The following is a 21,519-nucleotide window of genomic DNA, read 5'->3' as shown; positions in this document are numbered from 1 at the left end:
TGTAATCAACCAGCGGTATTTGAACTTCGTTGAGGGAGAACTCACTAGTATTGAGGACGCCGATTAGTGAGCGTTGAACTGAACGCTGCCAATCGTTGTGGTCGTTAGAGGTAACAGTGGCGTCCCTATATTGGTCCGCAGCAAATTGAAACAAACTCTTTACGGCAAATCACGTCCATGTAATTTATGCCCCTTGATTTTTAAACGCCGGTTTACACAGTGGCAGCTGCACGAAGTCAACAATCAACGTTGTGGCTTACAGAAACCACGGGCAAATTACTTATGGAAATATAGTTAAAGTTATTACGGATTGTGGAATTTAGGTGAGACGTGAATTTGATTAACGAGTAAATTAATTGGAAAATGCCGTTTGAAATTCATAGTAGAATAAGGGGAGTCGGAACTCGGCATAAGGCGATGCCATTTTAAATAAATCACATTCTACGAGTAACCATTTAATGATAGACGAAAAAATGTGACAGTATTCAGTAATGCACTCCTAGAATTTACAAGTGGTGGAATTACTTTTGGGGGGTTTTGTTTTCCATTATTCCTCTTCAAAGCCGACTCCCCACATTGTACAGGTCGTGTCTTTACGCACACTTTTATTTCTATTAGAAGTTTAACTTAAATTAAATAAATGGCTTGTTTGTCTGCTAGGTGTAGCGACCACGCCTATATGTTCTTCCAACGAAATGTTATTATATTTTTAACTATAAGCGTGTTTTAACGACTGTTGTTTTGTCGCTATATCCTGTTTTTTCGTTTAAAATATTTCTAAATCTTCGCTACCGCAATCGAAGAGACAAATAAAACTTAATATTTTTATTATTATTATTATATTTATATATATATATACTATTGTGGGACCTCAGGCGATATAATTTACTTTAAATAAAAAAATGTTTCGTTCTAAATGATTCCATGATGTTATACCATTATAAAATAATTACCACGGCGACAAGAAAGATATTATTCACCTTTAAACAAAACACCTAAAAGTAAAAAGTGAGTGAATGAATGTAACTTACTTTACCCCGCGTTGCCGGAAAACGGCAGTCGTTATAATATGAATGTTCATACACCTCTTGTGCTTACATTCAATCATTCAACTTACGAGTTACCAAGTATATGTTACGTCGTCGGTTATTATTTTTTGTACGTGTGGCTGATAATTTGGACAACCCATTATTGAAGGGTTAGAGCAATTGCCATTAAGTGCCTTGCCCAAGGATACGCCCACAATGGTAACAACGACGAGCCTTGAACTATTTACCACTGGGATAGAGGCAGGCGCGCTAACCAATTGTGCTACGGCGCCGGAAAATAATTACAAATCTCTCAGTTTTGGGATTGTAAATCGCTTTGCTTAGTCGAGAGGGCACTTGCCGCCTGCAAGGACGTTTAGGGCATTTGGAAATCCATCGATAGCTCGAAAACAAACGCCCTGTCTCTTGCGAAGCGTGAATTCACTTATCAGATGGCAGGGTCGCTAATTGAACCATCGAGGCGAATCATCGCCATAATTCTTCATCGATTGATCGATTACTTGCGCCTGAATGAGCACCTTTCCAACATAGTGGACAAACTTGATTTGATTTCCCACTGGCGCTTTAACAACGCAAAGTGGACGTCTCGTTTGGTTAATTGATTAATTAACGAAGTGAAATGATTATAGGCGATTCCGGATCCGAAACTTTATACAACATGTCAATAATCCGATACGAAATTTTAACATTTTTTCTTCTTGAAATGTTTCTTTAAAATAGGATGTTATAATGACCGTGGTTTAGCGTATTTACATTAAGTTTCATTAATATACTGAACCTTTACAGCTTGTCATTAATTTTTACATAATAAAACCGGATTGTTTATTTAATAAATCCAAAACACGTTGCGTTTAAAGATATATAGTAGGATGGGGTAAGGTGGGACACTTTTTCAGACATCACGACTTTTTTACGGACCACCATTTAATGATAATCATAAAATAATGTTACAGAATTATTCGACAGTATTATCACGACTCTATAAAAAAGCCGATTACTGTTGTTAAATATTAAAAAAAAATATTTTAAACAGAAACAGTATTCTTTCAACAGATTAAAATATGGGAATTAGTAAAGTGCTAATTTTGAATGCTCGCTAAATCATAGAAAAACCGCGATAAATTTTTATAGTTTGCGAGTGTGAATAATTAATAGTTTCATAAATTCATAAACACAACTAGAGTATTTTGTACAGTTTGATTTAGTCTCCTAAAGTATGTTTTAAATTTATGAAAAAACTGAGACATATACGCACGGTGGAAGTAGGAAGGAGTCAATATGACTTTAGTTTGGGATAAAAAAAGTCTCGTTTAAAGTTATATATATGCATATATTAAGTTTACATAATAGCAAAGAAACTAACACAGCCTGTTAATTTCGGTAGGTTAACTACAAGTTGCAGTATACTGTTAATATAACAATATTTCAATTTGGTGTCTCATCTTCCCCCAAACTGTAGTTTTGTATAGGTTTTTATTTTGAATTTAACAATTTATACCTCAGGGGTTATTCAAATATAGTTTACTGATATAGTAACAATATATTATTTAGAAAGTATGTTCGAAATTCAGTCATTTGCACTTGGAAATAATTTATGAGAAGTAACTTGTACGAAAGACAATGTAGTAATACCTAATTTGTAGCAAAAATGTTAACTTTATCAATAGTTATTATTAATTTTCTGTTATTACAAATGTATATACATTTGTAGGATACAATATTTATCGACTGATGTTATCCATTAACGTTTAAACAATATCCATTAACGTTTAAACAATGCCAATTCGCATACAATGTAGGTAACATGTTAAAACTGTAGCAATATACTATTAGAGCAAGGAAAAGATTGTTTATGTTAGATTTTCAAAGCGTACAGTATTGTGTTGTGTTATTTACGGGTATTCCTATTAATAAATACACTTATTAATCAAAATTAACAACAATTTTAAACTGTCCCATCTTACCCTACATGCTTTCCAAGTAAAATTTCACCTGTTGTGCGAATCACTAACTAACTCCTTATCGTGTGTTTTAATATAGTTTTGGAATTATTGTCAATCATTTAAGGAATGATAGTACTAATTCATGGTATCAATGAAAACCCGCCATGTATTTTGAATTTGGAACTAATGGGCAATATAGGTGCTTAAGTGTCCCATCTTCCCCCACTCTACCATATAGTCGCGTGGGGGAGGACGGGACTCGGCGTAAGACCTGCCTTTTTTCAAATCTCCTTTTACCGGTACGCTACCCATTCAACGAGTGACGAAAAAATGCTACAGTATGTGTATTTCGATATACTGGATGAATCAGCACATTAGAACTCCCAAACTTTCTTGGTATACTATTTTTTAAAATTGTACCTGTCCCGTGAATCGTTAAATAAATCAAAAATAGGACAAAATATTTTAATTGAAGTATAGCTTTTATACCATACAAACAGCCATTTTGTTTTATCGCACTTTCTCGTTACAAAGCACACAAAATTGAATATTTTCTTTACTTTTATTCAAATTCATGAGAAACGCATTATAAAGGTTATTGTGTTTTACACAAAAGCAATGGTTACGTAATACGTTACGCTTACGAAAAATGATTGGTTTTTAGCGCTACCTAACGGTTGTACAAATTTCAAGATTATTCCAGCTGCGGTAAAACGACAGCGCAAAAAAAAGCGAAACATTTTACACACTGACATAAATTGACTAAGTAAACACAACGCTTATTTTAACGTAAGCAATGAGGTAAGTGATGATTTCCTAAATAATTGCTTAATAATAAAATAGCATAATCTGATAAGAATCAAAATATAACACATAAATGCATTAACATGGTTAACACATAGTATCTTAATTCTTAACCATTTAGTAGAAGCATTATTATACGCCATAGAAACTAAAAATTTTTTTTTTTCTATTTTCATAAAAATAAGGTTCTATGGCAAAGTAAGCCATGAAAAGTATGAACCCAATACGAATCATATTTTTTCCAAGACTTCCCCACATGCAAAGTAGTCTCGTAGTGGTGCAAGTATCCGCTTCACAACAGGTACCGACCATGAGCGACCAAGTAACGCCAACCTTTCCTTTGGTCCATGGTTGTTCACATCAGTATAATGCTCAGGTAATCCAAATATCCTGAAAATGGTCGCTGTTTTAAAGCTGAGTGAACTGTCATTATTTTATAATCAATGCTTATTTATTGTGACAGGCAAGACAGAAGTACTCTATTCTAGGTTAGTGAGGTCCTACGACCCACACCATGACCTTTACCCCAATACCCAGAATGCATGGACCTCACCAGATAATATAGATTGTGGCTTCCCCAAAGGTGGGAGACAACAGTTTTAATGGTAATGGAGATCTTCTTTCATAGGCATAACAAGGGTGTTTACTGTTCTATATTGAGAACTGTGTAGCTTGGTTCATTAACAAGTTTCAGCATAAAATGGCAATAATCACATTTCTATTAAGATAGATAGCAAAAATAAATGGTCCACGAGTTTGAAACATTTAAAACCTAATACAGGCAAAAAAATCCCATCCACTCACCTTTCTACCTCAGTAGACCACAACACATCCTCTTTACCCATGTGCATTACTGGTGCTTGTTTTGTGTGACCTTGGTAAAGACAATGCGATCTAGTTGTAATGGTGTTTAACTTCTCAATGGTTGCAAGTCTTCCATGTTCAAGACAACTTTGCACAGTTAGTCGATCACCAGGTGATGGGGTGAGGGTTAAACTGGCCAAAGTAGGTGGGTGTTAAAACTATCATCGAAGCTACAAGCTAAATAAATAAAAAAACAATAATGTATAATGTCACCTTATTGGCCATTCCGTCACAACAAGTGTGACATAACATCATTTATTGCCGTGCGCCATTGTGTCGCAATGCCAGAAAATGTAGTGGTTGTTTTTTTAGGGAGAAATTTGAATGTGTGGTTTTCTTGTTAAACGTAAATAAAATAAAAGCTTGTGGAGACACAGCAAGGCGTGCTGTATAGGCACAAATTAAGAGACATACAAGTTTTATCCATATTTTTTTAAAAAGCATGTTTAAACTGAAGAAATATTTTACCAAAGAAACAGCGAAACATAATGATGGTTGTATCTCAACTAGGGCTGTGGATTTTCCCTATTTTTGTTTAACCGTTAACCGTTCAGTTTTAACCGGTTAACCGGTTAACCGATACAAGTGTAATCCTAATAAAAGCGTCTTGTTTATCGCTTTTCTTTCGCGAATTTAAAGGCAGCTTTACGACGAACGTATGGACTATGCTTGCAATACACGGGCAAACGTTCTTAACGTTAAAGTAATGCTTTCTTATTCATATTCAAACCTGTTTTAAAACACCTGCCGTCTAAATAATCAACGTGTGAATTGCAATTATGACGCTGTTATTAACGTGTGAATTGCTATTATGTCGTAATCAATTGCCAGGTCAAACAATCGCTATTATGATGCAATGAATCCACGTGTGAATGCCTGCTTTTTCGTAATAAACACGCTGCTTGGCTGAGGAAAACATTTAAGTTGTGTATTACACCAATATAATGTTGCAAAACTAGTTAGCCTGCGGTATTAACAATCAAGATTGATGGCGTAATCGCCGTTGTAGGGCACGATCAAAGCAACAGCGTCCGTGCGCAATCTGTCTTATTGCAAAACAACAATCAACGAACGCGAACACGTGCCTTTCGTGTAAATAAGACAGATATTGATATACGTTTATGCCCTATGACGTCATAGTTCGGTTAACGACTTGAACTTTTCGTTAGCGGTTAACCGAATAGGTTCGGTTAACCGGTTAACCGTTAACTTTTCCACAGCCCTAATCTCAACGTACAGTCAGGACTCAGGAGTGTTTTAACTAAATGATGAAATGTGATACAGCTGATATTGGTGTAAGGGCCAAACTGATAAAACTATTCAAAGATAAAACTATCCCAGAGTCCAGGGTGGGGCATTGAATGGGCTAGTGGTTTTGTGGTTCTGGACCAGAGATTATGGTTTTAATTTAAAATGCTACCTTCATTATGGGCATGTGTGTTCTTGGACAAGACACTAACAACAATTGTAAAATTTTGTTACTAAACTTAGTACAGGGATAAGATCGAACAACACAGTACACTCATGCCTGGTAGTTGCGCAAGTACATTCACACAGCTAGGAGCAACAAGAGTAAGCCTATAAGTAAATAACCTTTGGTCTCCCATCTTTCCAATGCTCTTACCTTTGCAGTCCTGGTAGATTCCCCCAGAACAATCTTGGTCTAGCAGCGGCACTTACAGCTCTACCATTTGCTACAACTGGTTGGCATTGTAGGAACCTGGATATTCTTTCCCTTTCAACCATTTTCATAGATAGAACATTTTCAAAAAGCCAAAAGAATGGTCGCTGATGTTCCTTATTGTCGCAGTCGCAACGTGGGGGTTCTGCAGCTCGAAGGACGCGAAAAAAGTCAAAGAATAAACAACCTGTGCCTTCCTGATCTGTGGTAAACATTATTAACAATAAAACACTAATAAATAACAGAATTTATAAATATCCTGAGGTTGGTGACTAACCAAGTTTTACACTTGCTTGCACTTATATCAACTGGTAGTTACATATGTGGTAACACGTAAATGGGCACGAGGTGTATTGAACAAAACACATGGTATAAGAACAACTCACCCAGCAATCCTTTCCTTCTTGGGTTGGCACCCGATAAATCATTACAGGGACTTCCCCCCATGACGAGATCAAACGGGCCGTAACGAGTGATGTCATCGTCTGTTAGCTTTGTGATGTCACCAACGTGCATTACTTCAGGGTGACGATTCTGCACCAATCGGATCGCAGCCTCGTCAATTTCAGATGCAACAAATTTTTGAATCTAAAAAAAATATTTTGTTTAAAGACGAGAGGTTTTAAACTTAGTGAGACACTTCAATTGACAATCAGCTACTGACAAAACACAAAACCTTTGGAACAAAATATAAACCACATTTTTTTAAAGGTCAAAATTCATTAAACAGAGCAATAATTAAAAATTAATAAGGAAACATGCAAACGAATTTCAATTACACAATTTACTGTGTTATGGTCTTATAAAAATAGATTTTTAATATAAAATTTCAATAACAGTTTTCACCAATATGGCCTAGTGGCCTACCACCTACATATATATATATAATTATATATACATTGAAATATATATTATTTTAAAACTACACCAATCTTAAAACAAATTAAACTAATGAAACACAAGCACTTTGATTGTGAAGTTAACCCACCCACCTGTAATCCAAGTTGCTTTAAAGCAACCACCCCGGTAGCGATTCCATCAAATAAAGACAGAATACGAATCGGTTTTCTTTCACCAACTGACATTGGTTTTGGAACATCTACCAGTTTCTATGAATAAATAAGCATTAAATTTACTGCAAGGTTAAAGTGATGTGAAAATAAGTAATAAGTATTATGCTGTTGTGCATGGCAAAGCTTTTGCATTTTGATCCTAAAAGGATTGCCATTGTACAGTGGTTAGCAAGTGGAAGCTTGAAACATTATCCTTTTAGATAAAAAATAAACGCCAGAAGATCTTTTTCACACTCATAAAACATCTGGTACCAACATATACATTACATTATATTTTTAAGCAAGTGAAGCCAACCTGATATTTGGCTTCCGGGTGCAAAAGGCGTAACTTTTCCTGCCAGTCTTCACGCTTGACGATTAAGCTACAACTGCTATCATTGGTACAAACATAACACGACCATTTGTCCAATGGAACAAGTTTATCATATTGGCCGGCTCCTACCATAAGGTCAAGGCAGTCTGTGCAAAAGCATCTGAAGAAAAGATAAATATATAAATAAAAAGCATAAAGCATCTTAAAAGTAAAAAGGAGTAATATTATGGCTAAGGGTGCCATTTTATTTAGATATTAAAAACAAGGGTGACATCATGTGTTCACGCACTCCAGTTTTTCAACTCAAACTGGGTTTACCCTGCAGTCCCTGCTGTTAGGTGTCTATACAAACAAGCAGAGCGAAAGTATATTGCATTCACCAATCAATGAGGTTTCCTATGTTTTAAGGGGGAAACAAAACGTATTAATGTCATCCCTATTCAAATGTTTGAGTGAGACAACTATAATGTTACACCTGTGAACAGAAGCAATATTTAAAATACAAAACATACCTTCCACAATCTTCATTATCACACAGAACAACTTTCTCCCCCATGCAACATATTGTACAGTAACTTTGGCAACCATCCTACAAGTAACTACATTAACTAACATTGCAAGTAAGGTTTGTAAATTGTGACGTTAGTTTTTGTTTGGGATTTTGAAATCTGTGGACTTAAATATACTTTACTTTACACATACAAATTTTTAAACTACATGCAAGAGAAATATAGCTTGGTTAATTGCGCTTAAATTTTTGGACTCCTTTTTGTGTGCAAAAAATAATTAGAGCATCATAGAAAATATTTCTAAATTTCCTACAGCTGCTTGTCAGGTAAACAGGGATTTAGGCTATAGTTGGCTAAATACTCCTATCTCTGGCAAGATATTATTTTAATATAAAGTTTAAGATTCTACAACAAGTCATGTCAGAGACCAAGGTTTTATTTAAGCCAGAGTTGTCCATCGAAAAAACCTTGAATTTTGTAAAATAAGAAAACTGGTTGAGACTAGTAAGAAGTGGTTTACCTTATCGCATAAAAAGAACCAATCTTGAAACATAGTCTTGTGTGTTTCACATAAACCACCTTGGAATAATGGATGATCATCAGTTATGTTTTCCGAGCTACCACATGTTAAACAGATGTCTGAAAGAAGAAAGAAATTTTAGACACAATTATAGTCTGACATGCTTCAAATAACTTTTAACGCATATGATATTAAAACTTTCTTAAAAAGTTAATTTGTAAAATGCATCCATTTTATCGAGATTTGAGTTAGTATTTACCAGTGTTGCAGCAAATGGTCGATTTTAGGTTAATGCCAAGTTCATTTTGCGTTAAATCACTTGTAGCCTTTACTGATGGTGTCAATATTGGCCTAATTTGCAAGTTTTAACCTTTTGGAGACTAGTAGTGAAAATATGCATTATGAAACATGCGAATACAAAAATTAAGTTTGCTTATAGTTGGTAAAAATTTTCACAGTTGGTTTTATTTGAAAAAGAAAGGAATTATCTACCAATATAATGTTTAAAGAAGCTAAGATAAAATGTAAAAGTTTTTAATAAACTTAGTTCAAATATTGCGATATTTGAGGATTATGGTTCATATTCTGCCCAAAAAAAATAAGGTTTGAATGTCATTCTGTCAAAGATAAGGGTTTTAATTGATCTCTATGTTGCTCTGGTGTTTCCCTTTCTAAGTTAACAGTTAAAAATGTGGATTTAAAAACACTTATTTTTTATTAAGTGCTTTAGGTAGGCTATTATGTAGCAATTTTTACATGAATTATTTGCGTACTATATTATCCAAACTACGTTGCTACTACATGTTGTTTTTATGGTTATGTTGTGATTTTCATTTGTAATAAACGGGTTTTAGTAAGTTTTGACAAGATTTAGTGAATCAACTTGCAAGGTATAATATCATCTAGTTATAAGTAATTTTTGGTTGTCATCTATTAAAATTCCTTTTAGTTAGTTAGTAAAATTATGAGGTAGTAAATGCATTTACAAAATGATCATGTCATTAAAAAAATCAAAATATAGTCTTGTAGCAATTTTTCTAAATAACAAAAGTATAATTAAATGTTTTTAGTTAAAACTCTTTGCATTCGTTAATTGGCACTTCGCGATAAGGCAGAACGCAGCGACGCTGTGGCTTTGATCCTGCCGTACAACTGTGATTATGTCAACAATCTCGATTGTTAATACCGCAGGGTAACTAGTTTTGCAACATTATTTTGGAGTGATAAACAACTTAAATGTTTTCCCTCAGCCAAGCAGCATGTTTATAACGAAATAGCAGACATTTACACGTGGATTCATTGCATCATAATAGCTATTGTTTAGCCTGTCAACTAATTACGACATAATAGCAGTGTATATATATTTAAAAGTTAATATATATTGAAGAGATTTTTTCCCTACTTACCATTAATATCCAACACCCCTTCAATTACTTTCCTGAACACTTTCTGCTTTTGTTCAAAATACAAACCAACATCATGTTTACTTTTGTTGTTTAAACCCTGGAGATAAAACAGCGGTTATAAGGAATTAAAATGAGATGAAGAATAAATCGTCAAACCTGCTGTTGGGTTAGAAAGTAAAAAGTAATAATATAACTGGTGGTAGTGGTTCAAGTTGTAAGTGACTGGTGGGTAAGAAGGAAATGCCATTTAAAATACACTTTTAAAACTGCCAAAATTTCCTTCCAACTTGTTTTGTGCAGCATTTTTGAAATACACATGCAAACATCTTTAGACTTTAACATAAAAATAATAAGTCCGGGGCAGACTCGGTATTGGAAAAACAAAAATTTAATTTTTTTGTAAACAAATTTGTCAAAAATAAAAATTCACCAAGTACTTCGTACGTGGACATTGTGTATCCAGATTTAGGCGGCCATAAATAAAGACTTACCTCATCATACAAGGGAGGATCAGCTTCAACCTGATCTTGTTTATCAGCTTCTCCACATACTTCCACATCATCTAAGATAGTGATCTCTTCAATGGGTAGTTGGGTAGCTGCATCAATGTTGGGATTAAACTCAATACTTGCTTCTTCTTCTTCTTCTGTTCCATTTTCTAGCTGGTTCGGGGAAGAGTGGGATCATGAGATGAAAATAGCAAGTAAGATGACGTTATTTAACTTATTTCTTTGATTAAAAGAAAAAACATTATATATATATATATATATATATATATAATATTGTTTAAAGACATTTGTTTTGTTTTTATGCTGTTTATTTCTTCAGTAATGTTTAGGTTTACTAGTTTTAAAACCTAATTTAAAACTAAACCTTAAAACATACAACAGTTTAAGCAACAGTTTGTGTGTTTTACTGAAATAAATTTAAACAACATTTTTTTGTGTTTGAGCAAACCACCATCATTACCATATTCATTTGTCGTAACTCCACATGTTATATTTCACTCAGTAATTAGTATCAATAGTTGATTACTACAGGTCAAATCACTTTGGTGGGTTACAGCATATTCAGTTGTTATATTTTAGAAACCTTATATCCTATACATTTGACAGTTAGTGTTGTACACGTGATATTTAGTGATGTACCGAAGTTTCGGTTTTGCATAATATATTTTTAATTTATTAGGCGTGCTGATTTGGCGAAAACTGAACTTTTTCACACATAATATAGATACCATTTGCAAGAACTTGCAAAATTTGGGAGACAAGAATCGAAGACTCTTTGCAACAAATAGATTTAATTCAATTAATCATCAAGCTTTATAGCAATGCTATTCATTTTTGATACGGTTCTATGGGCTATGGCACACAAGCATTTTGATTAACTTCATCATATTTGCAACTGAATCTGTTCCCAATCATTGATAAAGAAACACCAGCCTATTTTTCTTTAAACAGTGCACGCCTTTGTGACAGATTCCCTGTACATTTTTAGTACAAAGCAAAATACAAAATTTAAGTTTTCGAATAATTTTTTTTACTTTCGATATAGTTTTAAGCCAGCAACCAAAATAATTTAAATGCATGTAAATCACAATTATGTGAATTTTAATCGGTGCAAAAATAGGAGCGAGAGGTGAAGCTATCAGTAAATTAGAACTAATGCAAACTGTAATATGATATTACTAAGTATTGTCTAGGCCAAGCTTGGATAGAGGCCAAAAATATCATCCTTAGGCACTCCGTGAAAATCAACGTTTTGTGAATCCCAGTTGCAAGATAATAATTAAATAATCATTAGATGACATGAGCATTGAACCAATACACTACACTTACCACTCCCACAACAGGTGTATTATGAAGTAAATATTGAATTCCATTATCAACATCTTGAACATCATTAAATGAGGTCGATTTCCTTTTCTTATGTTTTGAAATACATGAAGCATCCGCTTGGAACAATTCAACAGACTTCCTTCGTTTTCGAAGACCTCGTGAAGGCTGGAAGTAAAAAATTAAGAACTAATGACATTTTTCTTGCAAACAATTCTTTAAAAAAAGCAGATTTTTCAGTGTTGTCGGAAGTTAAATTTATTGACTAAGACAGACGTCATATTACGCAGCCTGCCATAGCTTTTAATCTGTAGTGTGGGGTATATGCGAGCTTTATTGTTTTGTTGTTTTACATATATATATATATATTGTAAAATAAGTGGCATTAGTGGCAATGAGGTGGGAACATGATGCATAGGCGTAAAGTTTTACTAAACGTTAGGGTTGCAAAAACCAGAAAAAAAGAAAGTCTTCGCGCCAGTAGGCGCGAAAAAAAAAACGGTTTGCAACCCTTTGTTTTCGGTTTGCAACCCTTTAAATATGTGCTTTGTTAAAGCTCATACAAACGTAAACGTATTCAGAATTACGTAGGGATGAGACAAATTAAAATTACGCGCGTTCGGCGAGTCCGTGTAATGAGAAACGGTCGAATCCGATTGCCTGGCGAGTGACGTCACAGTAGCTATGTCGCATGCGCCTTTCGTCAAGCCCGCACGAGTGTGTGGTTATCTTACAAACGAAGACCCGTCCGTCGGAAATAGTAGGTTTCTAGAACGAAATATCGCGGGAATAAACTGCCTAAAAATTTCCAACACTGCTTTATATTTATATGCAATGTTTTCCTCAGCCAAGCAGCATATTTATTACGAAATAGTAGGGATTCACACGTGGATTCATTGCATCATAATAGCGGTTGTTTGAACCTGGCAATTGATTACGACATAATAGCGATTCACACGTTGATTACTGACGTCACAATAGCGATTCACACGTGAATTATTTAGCAAACAGGAGTTTAAATACCAGTTGAATGCATTTGTGTCGTGAATGACGCATCGGTATTGACATATTTTAACGAACGTAAACGAAGTTTGTTCGCAGTAATAATGGCGTCTTCGTTTGGTCGAACGTAATTCCTTACGCATTATTAGTATGGAGAAAATCAAAGGGTTGCCAGGCAACCCTGCAACCCCGTAACTTTACGCCAGTGACATGATGGCAAGACACTGATGGTATACATGGCCAAACCTCAGGTCCCATAGCGATCTATGCTGTATGACCCCACTTAAATAGAAAATGGATGTGCTGCATGTGCATATACACATATGTGATAAGTTTCCCCAAGTAATAAAGTTTAACTTTATACGTATCGTGACCAGACACGCATACAGTATACGCGCGCCCCTATGCGCATGTGGACATTGTGTATCCATGTGCTGCGCATAATGTGCGAGTGCGGTAATTACCATTTTAGTTTACGTATACACAGTAGAGCACGATCAATTATCGGTTAGCCGATATATAGGCCGCATTTTTGGGGATTTACCGATTATCGGCAAGGGAAAAAAACGGCCGATATTATCGGCGCTTAGTAACCAGACGGCCAGCAACGTGCATACGCAAGAATTAATGCAGAGCGATAGGTTGTTCATAAACGTAAACTCACTTGTATACCTAATTCAACTCGTTCATAAAAATCTAACCTATTAAACTAGGTCAAAGCGTCTGATCACATGTCCACCGCATGTCATGTTTATCAGGCGCGTGAAACGTCGAGGTTACTTTAGGTCACTTACGCGTCTTTACACGTCAACGTGATACACAAATAAACTGCATTAACTGATAATTATAATGTTTGTTTAATGGAAGGGAGGTAAAATTTATTTGAAAAAATTACAAATTAACCAATCAAGTAATTACAAGTTCACTAATAATTGATTAATAATAATTAAGCCTGTTAGTTAATTTTTATTAGCTATATATATCAGATTTTTTCTGTTTTAATCAGTCAAGTTTTTTTTTTTTTGGTGCATTAAAATATCGGTTATCGGCAAGACGGCAACTGAAATTTACAAAATATCGGTATCGGTTTGAAAAAAGCAATATCGGTCAGGCTCTAACTATAAAGTAGTTGATATTTATAACTATGAGTTTGCCTAAACTGGATTATCAAAACTTAGGCTCCATGATGAGGTGTGAAATAGAACACACGTGTAATAGAATACTCAATGTTGGTCCACCAAGAAAAGGCACTTACATTATATTCATTTATCAATGTTTCTGAAAATTCCACACCGGAGTTTGATAAGCGTCTTGATCTTCTGCGCTTTTTCTTTTTCTTTTTATGTTTTTTAGAAAGTTTTGCTTTTAATGTTTGTACAATTGAATCTATGACATCACAGTTGTTATTGTTTTGCGTCTCATGGTTGGATTGTGTGGGGTTGGTAAGTAGATATTGCTTCTCTAACGTGGATGATGGTTTTAATTTTTGTTCATTCTCTGACTGTAAGATAATAATCAATATTAAATAAAAGTGCAAATAACGAAGCTGGTTTGGTAATGAAATGTGCAAAAGATTTTGCCCTGTGGTAAATACACACAGATCGTTTGTAGTTAATACTACTGCCACATTAGCCTTAATGAAGAAGGCAAGCCACAAAAAAACACACATTTTAAACAAAAACTTAAGCAAAAAAATGTTATAATATACCCTGGGTGCAAAAGGCAAACTTTCCATTATGGAATGTGGTAGTGGACAATCCTCTCATGCCGTCATAGCAAAACAAAAAGGCAATATATTAGAAGTTAGCGTATGAGGTGGTGGTAGAATTCTTTACTAGCACCTTTGGTATTTTTTTTGTAATGACAGGACGGGAAGATTCTCTACCAGTGTGGGTTTGGTCTTTGAGTTATGGTTAAAAAAAATTACGCAGTTGCAGATATTTTGGCTATTTCGAAAATTCAAACACCATTTGAGGTATCTGACCAGAAGTTAGTTTTTTAAACTCGTATAGTCGTTTGACATCTATTGAACGTGGCCGCGTAGCGTTTCTGGTCGAAATAACCAGAATATCTGCAACCGTTTGCAACTTGTAATTTTATTACATGGAGCTATACAGAGAAGACGGAAAAAATTTTCCGCTAGGAGGCGATGACAAATTCGTTTCTCTATTTTATGGGGAGCAGTTAGTTTCACGGTTTATACACATAAGATATAAACCCCTAACCCCTAACCTCTAACACTAACCCCTAACCCCTAACCCCCTAACCCCCTAACCCCTAACCCCCAACTCCTAACCCCAAACTCGTCAAACAAAAAAACTTGAAAAAAAAAAGATAAAAAAAGTATTCCACTGTGCGGGACTCGAACCCGGTAAAAATGAAACAAAGCGAGTTTACGACCGCACGCAAACAGCTACACCACAGACTCGACAACAGTAAACATAACGAAAGAGCGTATATAACCGACCTAATGTGGGAAATATGTTCTTACTAGTGTTTTATGTATTTGGAAAGGTATTTTTATTATTTAATTAATTTGTTTTACACTTATTAACACTTTGTAGTGCTGTTTTGTTCGTTTTTTCGTATTTTTTAATTTAAATAATTACCGCCTCTAGCGGAAAAAATTTTCCGTCTTCTTTGTATAGTCCCATGTAATTTTATTAGGGAACCATACTAACCTCGGACGAAATAACGATAACCTTTTTGCTGCGTCGTTCCTTCTTGCGGGACATGTTTAAACTAATAATATCCCACAGTCGTAATATTTTATAAAGGAAAACAGAAAATAGTAAATCTTTACAAAACAAAAATCTAAACCAACTAAAAGAACTTGCCGCCCATACACCCAATGTTAAAAGGGGCATCACCGGTTTTAATTTGGCGCGAACGACGCACATTTTCGCATACACGCATAGATATCTAACAAAACAGTTCTATTCTGTTGGGGCGGCTCTTTTCGAAAAAGAATGTTCGTTCTTTGCAAGAAATATATAAAATTATCAATACTAAATGACTAAAATGTTTATTTTTACGTCCAAGTTCCCCTTCAAATTACCGAAAACATGCATTTTCCCCACCTACCTATATTTGGCACAGAAATAAAAAAGAGTAGAACGCGCAATTGGCAACTGCCCAAAACCGTGATATATTCTTTTTTCTATTCACGTGACCGCCAACTCCGTCCCCATTTCGGTTGTTCTCTATTTCTCTATTGTAAAAGATAGGCGCATAGTATTTTGGGAAGGTTTTAGCTGTTTATTTCAAAACTTACACCAACTAGCCTATTCAAGTTTATTAGGCCAGTTTAGTTATTTAGTAGGTTGGCGCTTACAGTTTATCACTTGTTTAGGAAATTTAATTATTTAAAAAATTTAATTAAAAACTTCGAACAAACGGTTTGTTAGAAATATATATACATTAGAAAATAGTTTTTTTACACTATAACTTTATATTGAGTCAAAAAACGAAGAAAAACTACATAAAACGTCATCGACTTCATTGACTACAATACTAAACGGGAACTATCCGCGAAAGAGAGAGAGTGTATCACCTCTCTCCTTTGTCGACATTGGAGATGTGCGTTCTATTCTTTTTTATTTCTGTGATATTTGGGCACAAATTGGCTTCAATTGGTCTATACTAACTTTGGGTTGGACTACTCGGTATTTCAATGGCTCTGAATTAACCAGGCCTATTACTTTTAAAGAGTATGCGTGGGTAAGACCAGAGTCATGGAAACACCGAGTAGTCCAACTGCTGTCTTAGTGTGTTCAAAATAAAGCAAAAGCGGCGACTTTCGCATTGAATTTAAACGAACTTGTTAAGTTATATTTGCGATTTCCTTTTGTGGGAAGGCGTAAAACAGCTTCTATTTACCTTAACAAACATTTTTTTGAAAAAATATATTTAGCCGCATTAAATGACTAAAATGTCACAAATCAATCGCTTCTTATTCTATTTTTTGACTTTTGTTGATACAGAAAACAAATAACACATGTTTTTTAGACTTTTTATATTTTAAATTTACTTTGACCTCCGAGTTTTCTTTCAAATTATCGAAAAACAGCATTTTCCCTATACCGCTGTGTGTTATTTTGGAAACAAGATGGCGTTCAGTTTTGCCAATGGGTTGGACCAAAGTTAGTATAGACCAAGTTACGGATTGTAAAACAACGAGTTTTGTTATCCATTGTCTCCGCGTCTATGACGTCATAGTCGCCGCCATTAGGGAGCCCACGGCATAGCATTTTATCATTGCTGGGTGCTGTTTTTCGTTTAAAATATTGCGATTTTTTAAAAACCAAGTACTTCTGCGCGTAAAAATGGCTTTCTACTAATGTTATGTCTTATCACAATAATAAACCTCACAAAAATAATCAACTTTTATTGAACACTCAAACGATTAAAAAGTAAAAAAAACTGAAAATATCAAGTTTACTAACCAAAAACATAAAAGAACATGTTTAAAATATAAAAATACAAAAAAAAACGCATAACATTACCATAAACTGGTGTATCTAGCTGCAGTTTTGCATGTAATTTGCCATGACTTTACTTTTTGGCTCACAAACTTAACACCTATACCCGGCAACGAAACGGTCCTGTGCTTGAATTAGTAAGCTACCTTTTCTGTGTTCCGGGTCTTTATGAAATCGGAAAACGCGAACACTTTATCTGCTAGTACTTAAGCAGTTTGGAGCTGCATGTCCACTCATGTTGGATTATAAATGTAGTAAAGAATGGCTCTGTAGATTCGTAGGTATGATCATATACTATTATGTAAACTAAGCTGATTGCTGCTAGTCTTAATCGCCAACGTAAAGTACCTTGGTAAATCACACAGTACGCCGAAAACCAGTCAAAATATTAATTTACTCCACTTAAATTTCTAGATTTAATATTATATAACAAGATTTATATTAGAAATTATATTTTAAATGTTAAAACAACCGCTATACGTGTTTTCTTGCTTTGTATCGCTTACAAGATCTAAATGAACACATGCCGACCATGCATTTGTATAGGCGACTCACGCTCTGTGGGCTCCGTAATGGCGGACACGAGCGCCGTTGCCTAACTTGGTTTATACTAACTTTGGGTTGGACTACTCGGTATTTTCATGGCTCTGCGGGTAAGACCACTTTGGGTAAGACTAATACACATAAATTGAAACGCCGTTTTGGTTTTGTAATTTTGTTGAAGTAAAAAATAATTAGTTTGGGCATATTATATAGTGGGGTGGGGGAAGATAGGACACTTTGTCAGACTTTTTTTAATTTTCTGTTTACGGACCCCCATTTAATCATAATCAGGAAAATAAGTTTACAGAATTATTCGACAGTATTATCACGACGTTATAAAACGCCCGTCAAAGCTGATTACTGTTTTTAAATATTAAAACAATGTGTAAAATAGAAACGGTATACTTTGAACAGGTAAAAAATGCGAAATAGTAAGGTGCTATTTTTTAATGCTTGCTAAATCATAGTAAAGCCAATGAATTTTTTTAGTTTGCGTGTGCGAACGATTAAACTAGTTTCATAGCTTCATAAAACAACCTTGAATTTTTCGTACAGTTTGATTTTGTCTCATAAAACTAGTTTTACTTTTGTAAAAAAACACTAAGATATAAGCATGAAGAAAATAGGCAGGGGTTAATATGACTTTAATTTGAGATAAAAACAACAAAAAATATCGGTTTAACGTTATATATATGAAGTTTACATGGCAAAGAAACTAGCACAGCCTGTTAAACTCGGTAGGTTAACTACAAGTTGTAGACAAGGGCGTAGCCAGCCTAAAATTTTGGTGGGGGCCAAATGTTTTACGGTTGTATTTTGAGTTTAAAAAACCTCCTAATTACAACACAAAACACGGGAAGGCGTACTGTGAATGACATTTATTTTTCACAATTACGCCGCATGAAAACACAACGATCTACAACTACATTTAAAACTCCATTGGTTGCTTACCACCAGCCATTTTTGTCACGAAATTTGAGATTTGTTTTTCTTAGCTAGCAGGTAGACTGTTTATTACGAAATAGTATGGATTCACACGTGAGTTCATCCATCATATAAGAAACTTAAAAGCAGGCATAAATGTTTTCTTTTTTTTCTTTTTCTTTTAATTTGAAAAAAGATCCGGAACCGGATCGAAATCCCCCATTTGAACAGCACTGTTTAGCAGGTGTAACACTTTATTTTATTTTTTCACCAATAACATTACTGTAAAACTCAAAATTTGGGGGGGGGGGCATGGCCCCTCAGGCCCCCCTTGGCGACGCCCATGGTTGTACAATACTGCTAATGCAAATATATTTCAATTTAGAGTCCCATCTTCCCCCACATTGTTGTTTTGTATGTTTTTCATTTGGAAGGTTTGCTTTTAAATTAGTAATTTAAACCTCAGGGGATATTCAACTATAAGATACTTATATAATAAAAAGATAATATTTTGAAAATATATTCGAAATTTGGTCATTTGCACTTGGTGATAATTTATGAGAAGTGGCTTGTGCCAAAAATAGAGTAGTAATACCCAATTTGTAACAAAAATAAAAACTTTATTAATAGTTATAATTAATTTTCTGTTATTACAAGTTCATATAGGCTACACTTGTTGGATACAATATTTATTCGTTTATGTTTGAACATTTCCCATTGTCGTTCAAACAGTACCAATTGTTATGCAATTATACAATGCATATAGGCACAGAAATAAAAAAGAATAGAAGGCGCATCTCCAATGTCGGCAAAGGAGAGAGCACGATACACTGTCTCTCGTTTGCGGGTCGTTCCCGTTTACTATTGTAGCCAATGGAGTCGATGACGTTTTGTGTAGTTTTTCTTCGTTTTTTTGACTTAATTTAAAGTTATTGTGTAAAAAAAACTATTTTCTAATATATATATATTTCTAAAAAACCGTTTGTTTGAAATTTTTAATTAATTTTTTTAAATAATTAAATTTCCTAAACAAGTGGTAAACTGTAAGCGTTAACGTACCAAATAACTAAACTAGCCTAACAAACTTGAATAGTTGGTGTAGTTTTTAAAATAAACAGCTAAAACCTTCCAAAAATACTATGCGCCTATCTTTTACAATGGAGACGAAGGGAAATGGGGACGGAGTTGGCGGTCACGTGAATAGAAAAAAAGAATATATCACGGTTTTGAGCAGTTGCGCGTTCTACTCTTTTTTATTTCTGTGCATATAGGTAACATGTTAAAAACTATAGCAGTAGGGCAGGAAAAAGAATGTTTAGACTTAATTTTAATTTTCAAAGCGTACAGTATTATTTCGTGTTATTTACGTATATTCCGATTTATAAATACACTTAATAATCAAAATTAACAATGATTTTAAACTGTCCCATCTTATCCTGTGTGTTTTCGAATTTGTAAAATTTCACTTGTTTTGCGGATCGCTAAATAACTTCTCGTGTGTTTTATTGTATTTTCTTAAATTGTTGTCAATTAATAACGGAATAATAGTACTAATTCGTGGTATTACCCAAAAACCGTCATCTATTTTGATTTTGAAAATATTAGGCAATATGTGCTTAAGGGTCCCATTTTCCCCCATTGTACTGTATGTTCCACTGTCTTTTATTAAAATTTAATAAAACAGGATTAGAGAATATGAAAAACTATATGTGCTAACGTATGCATTTTATGTGCTAACGTATGCAGTAATTTGTTAGTAACGGTCCGTTTGACATTACATTTCACCGAACATTCATTGATTTGTGGAATAAACTGATCCGACCGCCGTATTTTACATGTTACATTTCAGGCCTGGACCCATACGTCATATTTCGAACGAAATTGTGCGCCATACAGCACGAAAACATGTGTACTCTTTGTTTTTACGTATGCTATTTCTGTAAATGTAAATTTCATGCAGGACTGGACGGGCAGTGGTTTGTGGTTGCCATTTGACTATAAGTGACAAAATGGAAATGCTTCAACTTTTCGCGAAGCTTGTAATTTTATGCCTTTGTCTGCTTGCTCAGGGTAAATGTGAAGAAGGTAAGTATAAAAATATAAAATTTAACTGTATTTTTAATAGTTGTATTTTTTTTAAATTAAAAATACAGTTGAATAAACGAATATAACTTGCTTTATCCTTACGTGACCGGAAAACGACAGTCGTTATAACACGAGTGTTCTGTTTTATACATCTCGTGCCAGCTTACCAGTTGCCATTAAAGTATATATGAGTTCTTTTTATATAGGTGATTATTCATGGGGGATATTTTATGGTTGATAATTGGACAACCCATTCCAGTTCCCACTGGGCTGGAGCAGTTGTTGTTAAGTGTTTTGCACAAAGCCCCATACTTCCACAATGGTAGCGGCGACGACCCTTAATTTGAACCCATTATATATATGGGTTAAAGGCAGGCTCACTATAGGCCCTACTTTTGCCTTGGCACTAGACCGTTCTGTTTCATTTACCTCGTGATAATTTACGAATTACCCCACGTATAACTCTCTGAAGGTACTTGATATTTGT

The 21,519-nt window shown here is 34.5% G+C and overlaps 1 protein-coding gene and 1 long non-coding RNA gene across 2 annotated transcripts; both read right to left on the bottom strand.

Moving 5' to 3' along the window:
• Positions 1–3,535: 3,535 nt before the first annotated feature.
• Positions 3,536–15,896, bottom strand: LOC149729497 (DNA (cytosine-5)-methyltransferase 3A-like). The gene is made up of 13 exons (XM_089886487.1): positions 15,681–15,896; positions 14,255–14,500; positions 12,001–12,165; positions 10,654–10,824; positions 10,163–10,259; positions 8,757–8,875; positions 8,240–8,316; positions 7,710–7,887; positions 7,334–7,450; positions 6,728–6,929; positions 6,285–6,543; positions 4,601–4,792; positions 3,536–4,186 (listed from the first exon to the last, which is right to left on the bottom strand). Exons 1-13 carry the CDS (start codon positions 15,864–15,866, stop codon positions 4,027–4,029), a joined length of 2,169 nt encoding a protein of 722 aa, XP_089742613.1. The 5' UTR covers positions 15,867–15,896; the 3' UTR covers positions 3,536–4,026.
• On the bottom strand, positions 14,627–15,670 carry LOC149729498 (uncharacterized). Its single transcript, XR_016385831.1, has 2 exons — positions 15,275–15,670; positions 14,627–15,231 (listed from the first exon to the last, which is right to left on the bottom strand). It is a non-coding gene; the product is annotated as an uncharacterized LOC149729498 (long non-coding RNA).
• Positions 15,897–21,519: the final 5,623 nt, after the last annotated feature.

Source organism: Ciona robusta, chromosome 10 (assembly GCF_009617815.1).
Source record: "Ciona robusta chromosome 10, ASM961781v2".
Taxonomy (NCBI): domain Eukaryota; kingdom Metazoa; phylum Chordata; class Ascidiacea; order Phlebobranchia; family Cionidae; genus Ciona; species Ciona robusta.
Note: the sequence above shows the minus strand (reverse complement) of the source record. Positions and strands in the feature narration are given on the sequence as shown.